This window comes from Bubalus bubalis, chromosome 12, assembly GCF_019923935.1.
Source record: "Bubalus bubalis isolate 160015118507 breed Murrah chromosome 12, NDDB_SH_1, whole genome shotgun sequence".
NCBI classification, from domain to species: Eukaryota; Metazoa; Chordata; class Mammalia; order Artiodactyla; family Bovidae; genus Bubalus; species Bubalus bubalis.
Window position 1 is genome coordinate 26839875 of NC_059168.1, and position 18295 is coordinate 26858169.

General features: G+C 57.6%; 2 protein-coding genes across 6 annotated transcripts; one reads left to right on the forward strand and one right to left on the reverse strand.

Annotated features, from left to right (window-relative positions):
- Positions 1-328: 328 nt before the first annotated feature.
- Positions 329-13019, reverse strand: LOC102414896 (protein STU1-like). Its single transcript, XM_044926666.2, has 5 exons — positions 12921-13019; positions 10615-11147; positions 7049-7093; positions 5018-5224; positions 329-2023 (listed from the first exon to the last, which is right to left on the reverse strand). The coding sequence occupies exons 1-4, from the start codon at positions 13017-13019 to the stop codon at positions 5101-5103; spliced, it is 801 nt and encodes a 266-aa protein (XP_044782601.1). The 3' UTR covers positions 329-2023; positions 5018-5100.
- A 326-nt stretch (positions 13020-13345) lies between these two features.
- On the forward strand, positions 13346-17850 carry SIX3 (SIX homeobox 3). Of its 5 annotated transcripts, none has more exons than XM_044925875.2 (3): positions 13346-14608; positions 16417-16576; positions 16689-17850. In XM_044925875.2, the coding sequence occupies exons 1-3, from the start codon at positions 13824-13826 to the stop codon at positions 16764-16766; spliced, it is 1023 nt and encodes a 340-aa protein (XP_044781810.1). In that variant the 5' UTR covers positions 13346-13823; the 3' UTR covers positions 16767-17850. The 5 variants fall into 5 exon arrangements, with proteins under 5 accessions (XP_044781810.1, XP_044781807.1, XP_044781809.1 ...); XM_044925872.2 differs by having other exon boundaries at positions 13347-14608; positions 16417-16603; positions 16928-17850; XM_044925874.2 differs by having other exon boundaries at positions 13347-14608; positions 16928-17850.
- The last annotated feature ends 445 nt before the right edge of the window (positions 17851-18295 follow it).

Below are 18295 nucleotides of genomic sequence, written 5' to 3' on the forward strand. Positions count from 1 at the left end.
AAGAGACGCAGGGCCCCGGCTGAATGCTAATTCATAAAACACAGTGGTTCAAGTTCACCAAGTTTTCCTCAATTTTGCAAACTGTTCCTCTTTCGCTATGCCTCAAGATTTAAGACCACGCGATTTCCCAAAAGGAAAAACTCAAAAAGACACCAGGCGCCGACGGGAGCAAGTGGAGCGGGGTCTGGTGCTCGCCCGCCCCCGGACTCCTGCCCACCCGGCTCTGCCCCACGCGCCTTGGTCCTTCTCTCCCCAGACTCCGTCCTCTCCGTCCCGGGCCTGCCAGGCCCCCAACTCCCCCCCGCGCCGAAAATAAACACAGTTGACATCACTGTTTATAATCTTTATTTTAAACTGTTTCCAAGGCTACAAATTACCGTGCCTCCCATGCAACAGGTACCTCCGAAGCGGTATCATTACAGATTAACCGTAATGTGTGGGATTAGAATAAAAGCATAGGGATTAGGTAAAAGGGGGGACGCCCGAGAAATAACGCCCGAGCGCATCTCGACTCAGAGGCAGCGGGTGGAATCCTCGTAGACGCTCGCTGCCCTGGAGCCGCAGCTCCTCCGCTCTCCAGCCCCGGAGCGGTCAGGGCCCGCGGTGCCCGAAGGGCTGGCGGGGCCAAAGGCTGGACGCCGGGAACGAATGACGGGGTCGCCAGGTTCGGGAGGACGAAAAGTTGGGAGGCCGCAAAGGCGGGGGGCGCGGGCTGGCCTATAGCCCGGTTGGGGGCCGAGGGTAGCACAGGGCTCAGGCCACCCTTCGCCGCGATACGCGGCGCCTGGAACTCGGAGAAGAAAACATCACGCCCGCAAGGGGTCACAGGTCTAGAATGTTGCCCACGCCGCGTTCAAGGTCCAAGTCTAGAGGGTCAGTCCTCGTATAACTCCCGTGCCGCTGCCACTCTCTGCCTGGCTGGGGCAGAGGGACGGGGCCCGGCGGCAGTGGAGTGAGTGGCGGCAGGCCGCCCGCTCCCTTCCGAGACCAGGACTTGGGCCTCTGCCTCCCGCCAAGGCCATGCGCCTCATTCGGCCACCTCCCCGGCCTGACCGACCCCTACCCCAGAATTTCAGAAAGACCGCGAGCTCCTTCTCCGCGCCTTGAGCGTTTGGAGCTCGCCTCGCTGAGCCCAGCGGGATTCGGGCCTGCCTTGGGCCACAGCCCCGAGCCGCTGACGCCGCCCCGAGAACTGTTGGCGCGCCCCGGTGGAGGGCGTGGGACTGGGAAAAACAAACGGGGCCGGCGCGCGGGTTTGGGGTGGGGACCGGCTGGGGGCTGGAAGGAAGTTCGCGGTGTGGCCGCGGCGCCAAACAAAGCCCCCTTGGGAGCCCCGTCACCTCACGTTGACTCCAGGCCCTCGCCTTAGAGCAGGCCGCCCCACTCCGGGGGCGCAAGCCAGGGCCGGGCCTCCGCCGCCGCCGGAGCCCGCGCTCTCCTTGGGTCGGGCAAGTCAAGCCCGCTGCCAGTCCCGAAGGCACGAAGGCCAGGTCGGCCGGCGGGGCAGCCTCACCCCGCCACCAAAGCCAAAAGAGCGAGGCCGAGGGGTGACTCCACGTTGATGTCCTCCGCCAAGAAGCGAGTTTGTCCCCGGCGCGCGCTGGAACCACAGCTCTGCCAGCAGCCCCGGAGGGGCCCAGCGGGCTCCCAAGTGTTCGGAAGTGGGCAACCAACTTCATCGAGACTTCTGCTTTCAAGAGAAGGGCCCCGGCTGAGGCGGCGGCGGGAGGGGACTGTTGCAAACAGCTGTTCCTCATACATATTTCATTACACAATCAGATAATGCGTCCCACCACCTTCTCAATTATTCACAGATAAACATTTTCAAGACGTTTTGACATCTGTCTTAGTGCCTGCTATTAATTTAGTAATCACTGTAGTTAAAAATGTATGGGATTTTTGCCGTCGGAGCACCTCCTCTCGGGCGCGCGGGCCCAGTGTTGCCGGGCTGTGGCTGGAAGCCTGGGCCCTCCGGGGGTGAAGACGCCTTTGGAGGTGAGACGGCCTCTCTGGCGCAAGGACACTGTTAACGGGAGCGATTAAAGGGGTATCTGGTTATTTTTATTGTGGAAAGTGATGGTTGCCCCTCCCCCACCCGCATAGACATCCCCCGCCCCCGACACACACTTTCCCGCCGCAGCACTGGACTGGACAACGAAGTTCAGCCCTTTGCCCCGGGCAGCGGAAATGGTTTGCTTCTATCAGCGCGGCGGGTTTCTCGTAAGGAAGACGCGTGCAACTACAGTTGGCTCATTTGGGACCAAGAAGAGGGAGAAAGAGAGAGAGGCTGGGACGGGGGAGGGAGGGAGGGAGGGAGAGGAGCTCACGATCGCTAAGAACTCATCACAACAAAAAACTCGAACAACACAGTGCACCCCCATTCCAGAGGTCACAAACCTCCCTAGTTTTACCCTGAGCCCGGTGGCTGGGCAGCGGTGACAAGGGCGTTTAGGAAACACAGAGAAAAATAAATTCGCTCCAGTGAGTGTACATGGGGCATGTGGGGCTATGAGAAAACGAGCTGCTTTTCTGCTTGAGTGATAAATGCTGCAATGAGCTTAGCTATGTAACCGGAGTTTTCTAAATCAAACAAGCAGAGTTTGGAGAATTCTGTAGAATTCATTGGTAAGTAATAGCCAACATCTCCAACTCTAAAATGCTGATTGTTATTTATTATTGGGAAGGGTCTAAATAAACTATCCACAGAGGGGAGAAAGAAATGCCCCAAGGGAAAGGAGTTTGCTTCCACATGTGAATCCCAGCTACAGGGAATGGAAGTTACACTTCAGGTGTGGGAGCAATGGTCCCTTTATTCACCCCCAGCCCTTCTGTCACAGTCTCCTTCTGAGGTACAACAGCAGGTGGACCCTTATTAGGGAATGAGGAAAAACAGACCTGGAGAAAGAAAAAGGTCTTGGAAGAAACTGTCCTTCCAAGAAACATTAACAGACTTTAAAGTGATTCACTCTTTATTGTTCAAAACGACTCTTGCTAAAATTTCCAGGAATTAAGTACAGGGGGAGAAGGGGCAGAGTGTTTGACCCCAAAAGGGAAGACATTCTTTCCTACTCAGATCCCTACGCTACCCTCTACATTTCTAGGGCAACTACATCTGCTTCAACCTGTCCTTCCCTGTTTACAGGATGGCTCATCTCTTTTTCACAAGAGGAACCTTCCTCTACCCCTTGCAGGATGTTATCTACTTGCTAGCCCAGAAAGCCCTCTTCCTCCCTCTCCATCCTATTTTAGTCTAAAAGAATTTTCCAAGCGAACCCTCTACTTTTAGAGAGAGATTTAGGGAGGGAAGTGAAGTGGATGTAAGGGCACCATTACACCCAGGGTGCTAGCCTCTTCTGCAGGAAAACCATGGTGGCTACTATCTGGAAGGTTTACTAGGACGGGGGCAGGCGAAAAGAGCTGAAACCACAATCAAGCCTGTGCACTTGTCTTTTGGGAGAGCTACTCTAGGAATCCCCCTTCCTGACTTCCAAGTTGACCAGGACAGTAGGTTCTGTTTGGAACTGAGCAATAGGGAGTGAGAACTTGCCAATATCTCACCAAGAAAATCAGTCTAACAAATCAAATAATTCAGTTTGCTTTGGAGTGTTCTTTTGTGGATTTATTTGATATAAAGGGAATTGGGGTGGAGGTGAAGGCAGGAGAGTATGCAGCTAGCTAAGGCTCTTTTTAACGACTAAATTTGGCATAAAGGGAGACAAGGGGGCAAAACAAGGGCCCCCTGGCTTCTTGAATCCTGGTTGGGGCTGAACGTTCCTATTAGAAATCTCCCAGCTTTTGAGTGAAGGCGTCTATGCTTTCCACCCTATCCTTCAGAACACAATCTCATAAACCAATAGTAATAACAAATAAATAATCCGGGTCAAAATGAATATTTTCTGGATTGCCCTCTTCTGGGGGTCTCCAGCCCAGCTTAGAAGAAGGTGAAAGGGTCGGCTTTGGGGTGGATGCGGTGCTCTTTCTAGTCTCCAGCACTTGATCTGGAACATTTCACCCAGTCTGCTTAACAAAGTTTCTCCTTCGGGGAGCCAACGTCCGTCTCTCTAGCAGGAAGCCCTTGGCCTCGCGTTCTGCATCCTCATTCGAGCCACTCTCCCTGCATGTGGCTTCCTGCACACCTGCCTGTGGCTGGGGTCACTCCGCGCGCGGGCACTGCGGCTTTTGTCTGCATCCGCACAACTGGGTGTGCACCCGTTCATTCAAATAATACTGTCTGTGGACATTTCTTTCCCCCCCTCAAATCCTGCTGTTAGTATTCCTCTAATTCTCCTGTGCATTCGGGTACAACTGCATGTACGTTCCGTGTACAGTCAGGTGACTCAGCTTTAAGCCTGAGCTCCGACGTACGCGACCCCCTGAGTCTGCGTGGAGAGGAGGAAGTGTGCAAGTGTAAATTCGGGGCTTTAGGTGGGGCGCGAGGTTAATAAGGTTTTCCGGCCCCAGGGCCTTCTAGGCCTCTCTTACACCTTACATCTCCCCATCTTAACTTTTCAGGAAGAGGGCGATCCTCCGAGGATCCTGAGCCTTGTTCCTTGAGTGGGGGGAGGGGGGAGAAGGTTCGAAACAGCTTTTGGGATCTCTTTTGGTCGATTTTGGCCGGGCCGGGCCAAATGGGAGTGGTGGGGGAGTCCGCGAAGTCGCCTGAAGGCTCGCGACTGCACCCCTCCACGCAGGCCACCAACTGGATCAGGGCGCCCCGGGATCCTGGGGACCTTTTAGGAACCAACACTGAAAGTCCAGGCGCCTCGAGGGTGAGTAATCTACGTCTTTGGGGGCGAAACTTTCTTCCTCGGCCTCCTCCGGGGACCGGCTGTATTTGTAACTGGGAGCTGGCCTGGGACCGCCCCCTTGGCCCCTCCTCCTGCCCCCACCTCGGCGCTCCAAGCTCAGCCGGCTGCCGGACCCTGAGCCCCTGCCACCGCCACGCACCCTAAAGGGCCACGCCATCTCTTAGAGTCCCTGGAGAGGCCTAAGGGCCTGGAGCGGATAGGAAGGGTACCAAGAAGGGTGGTCAGGGTCGTGCCGCTACCGCCTTGCGATGTATCCCTCCGCCGGGCGCCGCCTTGCTGGCCCGCGCGTCTTCTAGTCCCCGAAGCCGGCGGGCGCGCTGGTCTCCGGCGTGCTGGTATGGGAATGCGGGTGGCTAGCACGCGACTGGAAGCTGTTCTCGCAGGGATAGTGCGGGGACCGGTGCGTTCCTGGAATCCTGTAGATGTGTTTTCTCGTGAGTGTGAGAAAGATGAGTATTTGCGGCTAACTTCAGGTCAGTTTGTTCGTGAAAGGCTGTTGTCAGTGCGTCGGCCTGTCTCCTGCGCATTCGCACAAAGTGAGGCCACCTCTCTCCCACTTTCCATACAGCCTCCCAGGCTCGGCCAAAGGGCCAAGACCCGGGGCCCCTGAGGCCTGGAGAGGTGAGGGTCTTGCTATGCGCCCCCGGGGTTTTGATCATGAATTCCAAGCTGCCCAGGTGCCCAGACTGGGTCAACCTAGAAAACCTACGTGGGAAAGGGGGACTCGGAGAGCCATCCCCATGTCCAGTGCAGGGTGAAGTCCCAAGCTCGAGCACTGGACCTGCAGACCTGGAGTCTCACTGCCGACCCAGCTGGGGATCCGGATGGAGTAGTGCTGGTACAGGGTGGAGGTGGAGATGAAAAGAAGGGAAAAGAAAAAACTACACTGGGAGGAGATGGAGTTGGGCAGCTTCTGAAATCGCCGGCTTTTCGCCCTGCTTTGGGGAGGTGCATCGGGCTGCGCCGTTACCACCCCCCCCCCCCACCACCGGAAAATAAAGCTAATGATGTAGTAATTTAGGAGGGGGTAAGGGGCTGGGCGAAAGGAGGAAGGATGGGGAACACGCGCCCCAAGAGCGAAGGCAAACAGCTGTGCAGGCGCTGCCCGCAGCTCAGGCTTCCCAACAGGTTAGCTAGACAGGGATCCACCCGGCATTTCGCAGGAAAGGGTGGGGGTTGGGGGGAGACTGAGCGAGAGGGGGAGAGAGCCTCACAAGAGGACATAGGGAGGGAGAGAGATAGGAGCCAGAGCGCGCGCCGCGCGGTTTAAAAGGAGACACACTTCCTAATGAATATTTATCCGCCGCTGCTTCCTGCTCCCGGCTTCCCTTACCTTTCCGCAGGTAAGATCCTCCCTGCTTCCCAGCCCTGGGAGGGGTGGGGGTGCTCCCAGCTCCCCCAGTCAGTCTCGGGGCAAAGTTGGAGGGGCGGAGGGGTTCTTGGCAGCCGAGGAAAGGGAGTAGGAGGGCGAGTCCCTCCCGGCTGGGCTGGGGCGCCGGCGCAGGAGACCAGGCACTGCCAAGGCCGCGTGCGTGGGCTACCTGTGTGGAGTGGGTGCGAGTGCGTGTGTGTGAGAGGGAGAGGATGTGCACCCGCGGGCGTGAGCGCCTGTTTCCTGCGCGCTCTGAGGACATTTTTCTGACTTTTCACTCGGACGCTCCGGATTTCTTGCCTTTGCCTTTCTCTGCTTCCTTCTCCTCCCGCTTCTGCCCTCTCCACCTCCCCCACCCTGTCCCCAGCCCTGGCCCCTGAGACGCTCCTCTGCGGGCTACTGTATATAGCTGGCGAGTGCTCCCCCGGGGCTGGATCCCGGTGTCTTATAAGAGAGGGTGTATAGGTGGGTTTCTGTCCCCAGCACCCCCGCCCCCCCCCCCTACACACAAAGGCCGCGCGGCCACGGGGGCCCGGGTCCCCTTCCAGCCCGCTACACTCTGGAGGTGCTGCGGCGCGTTCCGCCACCCACACGCCTCGGGGCACCGAGGCCCACGACCGACCTAAGGGTGATCCGGCCCGCGGGTCCCGGGTGGAGCCGTCCTGGGCTGCAGCTGGGAGCCGGAGGGCCCCCGGGAGAGAGCGCCACTCAGCCCCTCCCTCACCTCCTCCCGCCTTCGCCCGCGGGAGGAGCAGCAGGAATTCGGGGCTGCCGGCGGGGGGTGGGGTGGGGGGGAACTGGGAGGGGAAAAGGGAAGGGGGCCCGGGGAGGAGCTGGTGCTAGAACCAGAATTCTTAAATGGACTTACTTGGCCACCTGTTGAGAATCCATGTGGGGTCGGCCGGCTCCGGAGCTGCGCGTGGTGGACACACAAAACCAAACGCCCAAGTTGGAAAAAGAAAATTATTTCTCTGGCCATGCCTGGCGCAGCCTGTCAGGCTCGCAGCTCGGCAACAGGGTCCGGCGGCTGCAGAGCCAAAAGAAACTTTGCCAGGTCTCTAGCCACCCCAGTGTCCCACCCTCATCCCACGCCTCCTCGGTTCCGAGGCCGGGAGCTGGGAGCCCCCGGACTCGGTGCTCAGGGCCCAGCACCCGCAGTTCGGCTTAAGCCGGGACAGGCTTTCTAAGCCCTGCTCAGAAGTCAAGAGCAGCAGCGCCGCCGCCTCCTCGCGGCCTTTCAAGACGCGGTCGCTCCTTATTCTTGTGCCTCGGCCTCTCTGGTTGCCCCGGGACAAAGCCCCTGGAGCCCGGCCGCTCCCTTCCCGCTAAATCCCCTTCGGGGTCAAGGCGCTACCAGCACCCGGCCTCGCGCTTCTCCTGCCAGCAGTGTGGCTCTTAAAGACCGCAAACCTCCCCCCCACCCCCCCCCCACCCCCGCCACCTCGCCCTGCGCGCTCCCCCGACCCCCGCCTCCCCGCCCCTCTCCTATGGATCTAGCCCCCCACGCCGACGCCTCAGGTCCCTCCTGTCCCGACCGAGGCCCGCGGACTCCTAGCCCCCTCCTCTCGCCTCCTCCCCTGAGCAGTTGGTGGGCCTGGCCTTGGGGCCACAGAGCTGAGTTAGACCCTCCGCCTTAGGACCCCTTTTCTCTCCAACAGCTTCAACTCCTCTCCTCCCCGCTCCTACCTTTGGCCTTTGCATGGATCAAGGCCCCGGGCACTGCCTTGCCCAGGGCAGAGATGATTTCTAAAACTCGTCAGTTTGGGCTTGAATTAGGAGGTCGTGGAATGGAAAAAGGGGCGGAGCATGCCAGTTGAGCTGGGGGAGAGAAGTGAAGAGGAGCAGACCAGATGGATTCAGAAGGCTGTGCTATCCCAAGGCCTACCTGACCTTTTGGCAGAGGATGAGAGCTGGATGGAGCCACTCATTCCTAGAGGTGGCCATTCTGGAATGGGTTCCAGAGGTTACCAATCTGGCCAGCCCATGTGTGTCTGAGAGATTGTGGGCATGGGGGTGGGGGGGTGGTCACCTCCAGAATGCCCAGAGTGTGGACCTGAAAGCAAGCTTGCTTTCCAAGCTCTGTATATTAATCCCCTCAAAAGTAACCCTTAAAAGCCCAAGAGCTGGGTGAGCAAGGAGGGGCCTTGAGTAACAACTGTCCAGGGAAAGGGGCATCAGGGGAGAGAGGGGGTAGAGAGGGGAAGGAGTCTACTCTTTCAAAGCACTGAAGCCCAACTGCTAACAAGGTTCCTGACATTTGCTGGTCAACAATGTCACTTGTCCCACCAAGAAAAGAAGTAGATGGTGCTTTAGTCCTCCTTCCTTCCAGAGCTCTCCCTCTCTTTTTCTCCTTCAGGCCTATTTTAGTCTTAGTCTCACCCTAGCAGCGAGTTGATCCTGTGCAGAGTGGCCTTTTGCCTAGAGTGCTTTTTTTCAGGCCTCCTGGAGACCCGATGTGTGATGAAAGAAAAAAATCAGAGACATCGTGACTAGGATTGGGTACAAGAATAGGGTGCACTGTTGTACGTTGCCTTTCCTAGTGTCAAGTGTACCTTTCCTTTGCCTAGTGTCCTGGCAGTGGGAGTCATAACATTTGACTGTGCTTGAGGTCTGTGGATGGTGGGAGCAATGATGGTGTGCCCACCTCTTCTTAACTCCAAGCCCTAGCACACCAGTTCTGGCTGTTACACCCGGGATCTCTGCAAAAAAAAAGTAGGCAGCCTCCTGGGCAGTGGAGACCAAAGGAATTTGGAGAAGGAAGGAGATGGAAAGCTGACCCTCCACGGGCATCTACTCTCTGCCACACCAAGGTTAGTCCACTTGCAGTTCTTTAAGGAACTGGGGTGACTGATTTGAAATTGACCCTCTTGAGAAATGTTGGCAGTGCTCTCCTTAGGCTACAACCAAAGGCCACAAACCACCCCCTGCCCCCCCACCCAAGTCTCCCACCTCTTCTCTTGTGGCTGGGTAACCACAGCCACCTAGGCCTTGTTTGTGCCCACTCTCCTGGGCCTGGCAGTGGGAGGTGCGGTGGCCCAAGACAGAGCCAAACTTTTCTTGTTTGAGGATGTGGGGGGCAGAGGGGCCTTCGGCGGGCGGTGGGGCTCATTAGGCAGAGCGGGGTGCCGAGAGGTGTGCGCCGCCAGCCGGGAGGCCGCCTTTGAGCGGTTGGGGCGGCTTCATTAAGCGGCGCTAACAAGGCATACAAATGCCGGGCCCAGCAGCTTTCTTGCAATGTCGGGGCCTTAGCAGGGCGCCAGGCTAATGAGGGTCACTCAAAGGGGCTGATCAAATATTCAAATTTCCCCGCACGCCGGGAACTTTTATGTATGGAGAAAGTTGAGGCAACTGAGCTGTGTTTACTGTCCTGGTCGACAATTACTTGGAGCGCGGGTGCCCGGAGGCTAAGGAGGGGCGAGGGCGCGGGAAGGGAGCAGTTGTTGTTGTTGTTGTTGTTTTTCATTCAAAGGAAAGTAATCGGGGTCCTTGAAGGGCTTCGCGGCCTCCCCGCCTGCGTGCTGCGCTCCCCTGCGCCCTCCTTGGCCGTCGGCGCCAAGCGCCTCAGTTTGCAGCTTGCGGGGAGGCCCAGACCGCGGGCCAGCTCCCGCCTCCGTAAGTCTTGGGGGCCGGACAAGCGTTGCCCCCCAGGACAAACTGGCCTATGGAGATGAGCGAGGTCGAGTGGGTGCCGCTGCCCCAGCCCTCGGGTCTTCCTCTCTCGGAGGCTTCCAGACCTCTTGGCTTTGCCGGTAACAGAAACTAGGAGAGCGTGGGACTCTCTTAGACACCTCTTCTGGTGGAGTTGAGACTGCCTCGGTTGGGAATGACATTTGTAAGTAAATGCCCAGTAGGTCTTGGGAAGAGAAGGCTATCTTCCAGCCCAAAGGCCCTTTCTCCCCTCATCACCTGTGCTGCTGTCCTCATCGCCTGGGTCAGGATTAAAGCAGAGACGATGGTGACAATTTTGTGACCTCGGCCTGTACTGGTGCCATATCCCAGATCCCGGAGTCTGAGCGGCCAGAGAGCAGAAGACACCTAGAGACCCCGCGGGGCCGACCTAGCCATCCAGATCGTCCTTCTCTGAGAGACCCAGGGAGCAGGAGGCCCCTGCGCGCCACCTCCTCCAGGCGTCCCCCAGGCCCACCTCCCGGCTCTCGCGCTGCTCAGCACTTCGGATCCCCATAGCAGCGGGGCACGCAGCCTGGGCCCCAGAACCCGAGGTCCTTCTCCTAACATCCCTCCCCAACGCCCAGCGTCTAGGAATTTGGGAGGGGAAGCTCTGCCGCTCCACCTCCCCACCAACCTCCCATCAGCACCTTAGATCGACATCCTGCCGAGTCTGTCCTCCCAGCTCGGCCGGGAGCCAGTCCAGCCATCCATGCCGCGGACAAGCCGCCCCGCCTCCCTCCCCAGCTCTCTGGACTCTGAACTTACGGGCTCCAGGCGGCAGGCGTGGTGCTTCGGGACGGAGCGGAGAGCCGCTGGCAGCTGCGGGACCGCGGGGTGGGCTCGGTGGGCGGCGAGGAGCTCGGCTCTGCGGGGAGGCTCAGACAGCCCGGGGCTGCGCGCTCACCCCGCCGCTCCCGGCTCTGGCCGGGCGCACAAAGCTGCGCGCCTGGCTGTAGCCCTCCGCCCCGCTTTGCACCCAGCAAGCCGCCGGAGGGGTGCGGCGACTCGGCAGGCTCCCCGGCTGAGGCTAGGGGCAGAGGTGCCGCCGAGCTGAACCTCAGCCCCACTTGCTTCAATTCTCCTGGAGTGGCGACGGTTTTCGATTTCAGCGCTTTCGGCAGAGCCCGCAGCACCTGCCCTGCCTCCCTCCGGGGTTGGCCCAGCAGCGGCGGGGAGAGGCCGGGTCGCCCCAACCCGGAGGCGGGGGTTGCGGGGACTGGGAGGGGACTGGCTGGGTTCACCCGCCCGCCCGGCGCCTTGGGTCCTCGGTTCCAGGGATGCAGTTTCGGGGTCACGAGCTGTTTTCAAAAAGTTGAACACAATATTCGGAAACCCACCCGTAGGAATTCTCCCCCCACACGCGGCACAATACCCACTCCCCTCCCCCTTTTCATTCCTTCCTCCCCCGCTTCCTCCTCCTGCCCCTTCCCCCTCCCACCCCTCAGCCTATAATCCTTCCCCGACGAGAGAAAGGAGAGAAAGGGTAGGGAAGAAAAGATGAAGTGTCTGTTTTTGTGTCCCAACCTTAGGGCTCTTTCTGGGCCCGCAGTGAGCGACCGCCTAGAGCTTCTCAGCTGAGCAGAAAAGGACTCGGGCGGGAGGAAGATTCACGGAGGGGAGACATACACGGAGCCCCACAAAGTGGGGCTTGGCAGGTCTTCCCTTTGGGCGAATATTTAACTGCCTCAGTCAGCGGGTTTAAGACCAGCGACCCTAGCTGCCTGGGGGCTGAGTGGCCGGCGTCTAGCCCCTTCGCTCAGCCCACAGACTCCCAGCTGCAGTGGAGCCTCCAAAGCAGCTTGCATGTCTCACCCGGGAAGCCTGGTGTTGGGGGAGTCACGGCCTAAGGAGGCCAGAACTAGGGGTTTAGGGGCTGGGACACTTACAGCCCTAGTAGCGTTAGGTTTCCTATTTAAATTCTCTCACAGTCTGTCTTTCTTGCCTCCCTCTTTGAGATCTGCAAAGTGGTGTTGGTCTCAGTGCCTCACCCCCAGATCTGCATCGGAATGTAGAAAAGATCCTTTTTTTTTTTTTTTAAAGAAAAAAGTTTTGAATTCCTCAATGATTTTTCTTCTGGAAAGGCAGCTTAGGATAATTATTTCAGCTTTATTGAGGGCAGATTAGTTGAAGTCTGGACGCTGCGTTTTCAATACACGTTGTACACGGGCCGACAATGTGGGCATTGTTGGCTACTGTGTGTGAACTCATTCAAAATATACACTTTTTAACACCAAACCGAGTCCTGTCTAAATATACACAGTGCTTAGGGGAAAGACATCACTGACCCCGACAAATCTGCGTAAATCACACTTCCCTAGTTACAGAAGCCTCACAAAGGGAGGCCCGGCTCAAGATGCTGATTACATGTTCTTTAACGCAACATACCTTAGAATAAAAACCCATGCCTGGCCTGGAGGTTGCAGTGGCCAGGGGGAGGGAGGGCTCTCTTCATGTCATGGGCCTTTTGGGGTTTGTTTTAGGCTTATGATGTTACATGGATTTTTTTTTTCTTTACTATGTGAGCAAACAAGCAATTTTCAGGCCTGCTTGCTTCTTCAGGGCAGCCTCCAAAGTTTGAGTGCCTTCTGGGGTTGGTAGCCAGATCCACTAGTCCCTTGGGCGTTGTGGGGCTACCGGGCATCTTGGGAAGGGGGAAGAGGGCCTTCAGTCGTCTCAACCCAACCTTCTCTACCACTCCTAGGAAGGCAGCTGAAACCTGGGGGGAAACAAAGAGGTGGGCCGCCTTTTATGATGGAAAGGGTACTGTTGTTTCTACTGCTATTTAAAAATATAAGGCAATAGGGGAAATCAAGGCTCCTTGACTGGAAACAGAATTAAAGAGAAACCAGATTCAATGCAGAGGAAGTTGGGGGTAAATGTGGCTGAAGATTTCAGACCAGGGAGGCCAGAGTGGCCTCCTGAGCCCTGGGTCCTGAGATCCGGCTCCCAGGAGCCATATGCTCCCCAAAATTCTAGATCCTGGGGCGCCGCAGCCCGCGGAACCAGGGTCGGCGCGCGGTGGGCCCCATGATCTCATCTCTCCTTTCTTTCTCGCCACTATTAGTGCTCACATAGGCAGAAAGAGGCGGCCCGACGTGCACACCGTGTGCAAACCGTGCTGGCTCCGCTGCCCCTCGGCCTCTCCTTGGCGGCTGGCCCCCGGCCTTCATGCAGTGTGGGGAGCCTGTCACCTCCCAACAAAATCCCCCCGTTTAATTGCTCATCCCTTTTAACGACTGTATGTCCATGGCTTGTAAATTTTCTGGACCAACTTCTTTGGGGAAGAGGGGAAAAGAGCTCAGAAACAGTGAGAAACGAGGAGAGAGAGAGGAAGAGAAGGGGAAGTAGTGAGATTAAGAGTTGCAAAGATTAAAAAAAAAATTCTCTTTCTCCCCCGTTCTCCCTCTTTCCCTCCTCTCTCCCTCCCCCCACCCCCCCACTCTGGCTAAGTGGTAAAACCGTCCTTACGTTCTCGGTATTGATTGGCAGGGCTGACAGTGATTGGCAGCGGTTGCCGTGGCAACGCTACAACGACACTCCGCAGACCAATAGAAAAGCGAAACAAAATGTTTCAATGCTGCACTCACTGTGGATTTAGGGGAGATATTATGAGGCTGTTGTCATTAGGGCGATTGCTGTGGAATCGCTGAATCTTGACTCGGCGGTGGTTGGCTCTCGCTCGCTCTCTCCCCCTCTCCCTCTCTGTCTCGGGCTCGCTCTCTGCGCGCGCGCACCGGGCCGCTCTTCTTCCTCCCTCTCTATGTGGCTGCGCGGGTGTGTGTGTGTGTGGATGTGTTCGGGGTGTGGGTGTCCCTTACGCCCTTCCTCCTCCCCCTCCTCCTGCTCCCCCCTCCTTCCCTCCTCCGCCTCCCCCCTCTCCTCTCCCTCCTCCTCGTCCCCATCGCCCCTCTCCTCCTCTTCCTCCCCTCTCTCTTCCTCTCCCTGAATTTTCTCCTCTCCTCTCAGGTCAGTCCATGGTATTCCGCTCCCCCCTAGACCTCTATTCCTCCCACTTCTTGTTGCCAAACTTCGCCGATTCTCACCACCGCTCCCTACTTCTGGCGAGTAGCGGCGGCGGGAACGGCTCGGGAGGCGGCGGCGGCGGGAACGGTGTGGGAGGCGGCGGTGCTGGCGGAGCGGGAGGCGGCGGCGGCGGCGGCTCCAGGGCCCCCCCGGAAGAGTTGTCCATGTTCCAGCTGCCCACCCTCAACTTCTCGCCGGAGCAGGTGGCCAGCGTCTGCGAGACGCTGGAGGAGACGGGCGACATCGAGCGGCTGGGCCGCTTCCTCTGGTCGCTGCCCGTGGCCCCCGGGGCGTGCGAGGCCATCAACAAGCACGAGTCGATCCTGCGCGCGCGCGCCGTGGTCGCTTTCCACACGGGCAACTTCCGCGACCTCTACCACATCCTGGAGAACCACAAGTTCACCAAGGAGTCTCACGGCAAGCTGCAGGCCATGTGGCTCGAGGCGCACTACCAGGAGGCCGAGAAGCTGCGCGGCCGCCCGCTCGGCCCGGTGGACAAGTACCGCGTGCGCAAGAAGTTCCCGCTGCCGCGCACCATCTGGGACGGCGAGCAGAAGACGCATTGCTTCAAGGAGCGGACTCGGAGCCTGCTGCGGGAGTGGTACCTGCAGGACCCCTACCCCAACCCCAGCAAGAAACGCGAACTGGCGCAGGCCACCGGCCTCACTCCCACACAAGTAGGCAACTGGTTTAAGAACCGGAGGCAGCGCGACCGCGCCGCGGCGGCCAAGAACAGGTCAGTGGCGGGGACCCTGCGGCCTGGCTACCGTCTCCGGGGACGGGGAGGGGGAGATGGATGGAAAAGAGGCTTGAGCGGACAGGAGGCAGGAGGCGAGCGGCTGCCGAGCGCGCGAGAAGCCTAGACCTCTTGGTCAGTTTGGAGAAAGTTTCCGCTTGCCTGGGAGCGCGGAAGAAGGGCGAGCGTGGACGTATGGGCTGTTTTTGCCCCGAAGGGGCTCTTGTCAGTGTGGAGAGTGTGTATGAGGTCCTGAGTGTCCATAACCTCTGGGTCGAGTCCTTGGGAGCCTTAGCCCCGCGCTGCACCCGCGCCAGCCTTATCAGCCCGGGATCCGGCTCTGGGCTCCGCTGGAGCCTGCAGACAGGGAAGGAAGGAAAGAGCTCCTTGCCACCTGGCTGTTACTTCCACGCACTGCAAAAACCCTGGGAGGAATCCACGAACGTCTGGGAGAGGAAATTGAACTGGGTCCCTGCCACAAAGGGGAAAGGCCGGGGTGGCCACCGTGCAGCAGGCCTGTTCCCAAGGCGTTGCAAGTTGTCTGACCAGCAACTGGAGAACCAGGCTGGGAGTGGAGGGGCCGTGGGTGTCGGTGCAGCCCTCCTGCCTTAGCCAAGGAACATGCCGTTGGTCCACTAAGTTAGGGAATAAGCAGAAACAGAAGTTGCCTTGCTGCCCAGGCAAGTTGGCCACAAAGTCACAAAGTTGCACTGGGCTTGACCTGTCAGCAGAGCTGGGCCTGGGGGAAGTAGGGAGAAAAAGAAGTGGAGAGACACTGGGGAAGGAGAGAGTTGGGTGAAACCCCGAGGGAAAGCCTGTATCCCGGGCCTGCCTGGGTGTGCCCTGGCCTAATGCACTGCAGGGAGCCAGGCCGCAGCTGCTGACAGCTGCCAGGGCTGCGGGTTGGGTGTGAATCCCTGGAGGGAGGGAGTGTTTTCCGGTTTAGGTGGCCCAGGCCTGAACCTTTGGCCCTCTCACCCATGCCTGTGGAGCCAATTTTTCGTCCGATGAGGGCAGCGCCCAGGACCAGGGGAAGGCCTCCTTGTGGGGAGAACTCCAGAGACACTAGGTACTGGCAGCCTGGAGGGGTGAAGGGGCAGCCAAAGACGGCTCTACAGTCTCCTCCTGCCTCCTCTGTCGCCCACTTTCTCTCTCGCTCCTCTTCCCCTGCTTTTCTGCTCCCAGCTTCACCATTTTCTCTTCCCCCGATCTTGCACTCTGCTCAGGGATCCAGAGAGCAAAGCCAAGCGGTCCTCCATGGGAGGACCTCCAGCGGGCGAGCATCCTGCAGCTCTGGACTTGTGCTTGGGGGAGCTGAGGCAGGAGTCAGGGAGGGGACCTGTCTGCTCCAGGGACAGCCAACTGAGTCTGAAGAGTCCCAGGGGCTGGGGAAGTAGAAACATCCTGCCTCTCCCTGACTTCTGCCCCTTTGGGGCTGGGCCTCTTTCACAGCAAGCGCCCAGGCCTCCCCAGGCGGCCGGCCTGGGGTTGTACCTCTTCCTCCGAGGCCCGCCATGATTTAGGAAGCTTTGGGAGACCCCAGAGAACCCCGGGGAAAGGGAGACGGGAGCCCAGACCGCGCTGGGGGACACTCTGCTGCGCTCGGGATCAGCTAGGTATAGCAGGAGGGGGATGAGCGAGAGAGTGGAATCAGGGGGCGCTGGCGAAGGGCACTGGGTTGGGGAAGGCGGAGTAGCACCAGGGCGGCAGGCCCGGCTCCCGGCGGCGCAGGCTTGGGGTGGAGGCTTGTCGGAACCGGGTCTTGGGGCCGCCGTGTCAGGGCGTGCGCCGTTTTCTGTCTCCCGCAGGCTCCAGCACCAGGCCATTGGACCGAGCGGCATGCGCTCGCTGGCCGAGCCCGGATGCCCCACGCACGGCTCAGCAGAGTCGCCGTCCACAGCGGCCAGCCCCACCACCAGCGTGTCGAGCCTGACGGAGCGCGCGGACACCGGCACCTCCATCCTCTCGGTAACCTCCAGCGACTCGGAATGTGATGTATGATACCCAAGGCCGCCCTCCTCCCCTCTCCCCGCTCCTTCCCTTCCTCCTCCTTGACCGCCTCCTCTTCCTCCACCCCCAGAACAAACCGAAATCAGGATACACAATCATACACACACCTAAATACACACACACTTCCACTCCAGCCAAAAATATATAAAAACCAAGAAAAATAACAAGTTAAACGCAAACCATCAACAACTCCCAACCACCATCTACCACCACGGCCACCCCAAAGGACCGCGACAGCCAACAGACAGTCACAAGCGCTGATTCGGCGGGCAGACAGCATAAAAGAGGCGACAATTGTATACTTTCTAGGACAAGCACGGCTTCTCCTTTCGGTTCCCACGGACCCGGCACCCCACCTGCATGACGATTTATTTGTATCTGGGAAAATACTCTCTCTAGTTAAAAACGATTAAAAAAGAGTCGACTATACAAAAACCGACCGCCACCACGACGACAAGACGACAAAAGCAAAACAGACAAAAAGAGAAGAAAAAAACCCGCCATCTCCGTTCGGAATTTGTTTAAAAAAAAAAAAAAAAAGAACTCCTCGAGAGGGAAATAGCAAATGTTTCTCGCCTTTTGTTGCGCTCTCTCTTTTTTCCTCTCTTGCTCTCTTTCTTTCTCTGTTTTTAAGTCCAAGTACTGGTCAAACAAAATGCAATCTTCTGTTTTTTGTTCAGCAGACAATCATTTTCTTGTTAAGCACCTTTTTCTCTCCACTCTGTCACTGCCTGTGTGGGTACTGGTTATAAATGTGGAAAAAGAATAGTTATGACTGTAACAGATTTTTATTTTTATTTCAAAATTTTATATGAATTATGTATATCTTAATGATTGGTCATTTTCCCAGTTTGTAATATATGTGTAGAAATTGCCTGTATATGATATTGCTTTTTCTCCTCTCCCTTTCTCTTTCTTTCTCTCCCACCTTTTTCCTCCCTCCCCACTCACCTGTCTCTTTCCTTTTTGGGGTTCCCCTCCCACTCGATGTTCCTGGCATCGACTTGGCAGTCAAGGCGTGGCGGGCTGGGTGAGGAAGAGGGACCCTGTCGCTTGCAAAGCGGAGAGTGAGACTGTAGTATTCTTATGCAAAAGCTATTTCAAGTATTTCTTAGCTGCTTTGGAGGTATCTCTCACTCCCCGTAGGGCGCTTTTACTGTTATCTTAACTGCGTGTTTATCTATATGTAAAAACTTTCTAAAGCAAATACAGTATTCTCCATTTTCTTATCACTCCCCAGAGACTGGTGTTTTTGTCCACCACTGTGCTGCAGCCCTGGGGTGCAGCGGCCTGGCCTTTGCTTCCACTCCCATTACACAGCCACTGAAGCTGGGGCAGAATTTTAAGGCTGAATCTGAATTTTTTCCTGGAGAAGGGGAGGGGGTGGAAAGATGGGAACAGGCCCTTTGGAAAAGACCCAAAGCCAAATCCTGAGAGAAAAGGCAGAGACGGCGCAGGGAGAGGGGTCTACGGCCAGTTTCTTTAGCACCAGATGCCAGGCCTAGATCCCCAGGAACTGTAGCCTTGTCTTGGCCCTGGTGGGTCATTGGGAGCGAGTTGGCATCTTTTGGTTGTTACTGCCTTTTTTTTTTTTAATTTAAAGGGGAAATATACAAGGTCGCCAAATGCAAGCATAAATCTAGAGTGGAGCTGATAGGTTTTGTCTTCTTTACAGGG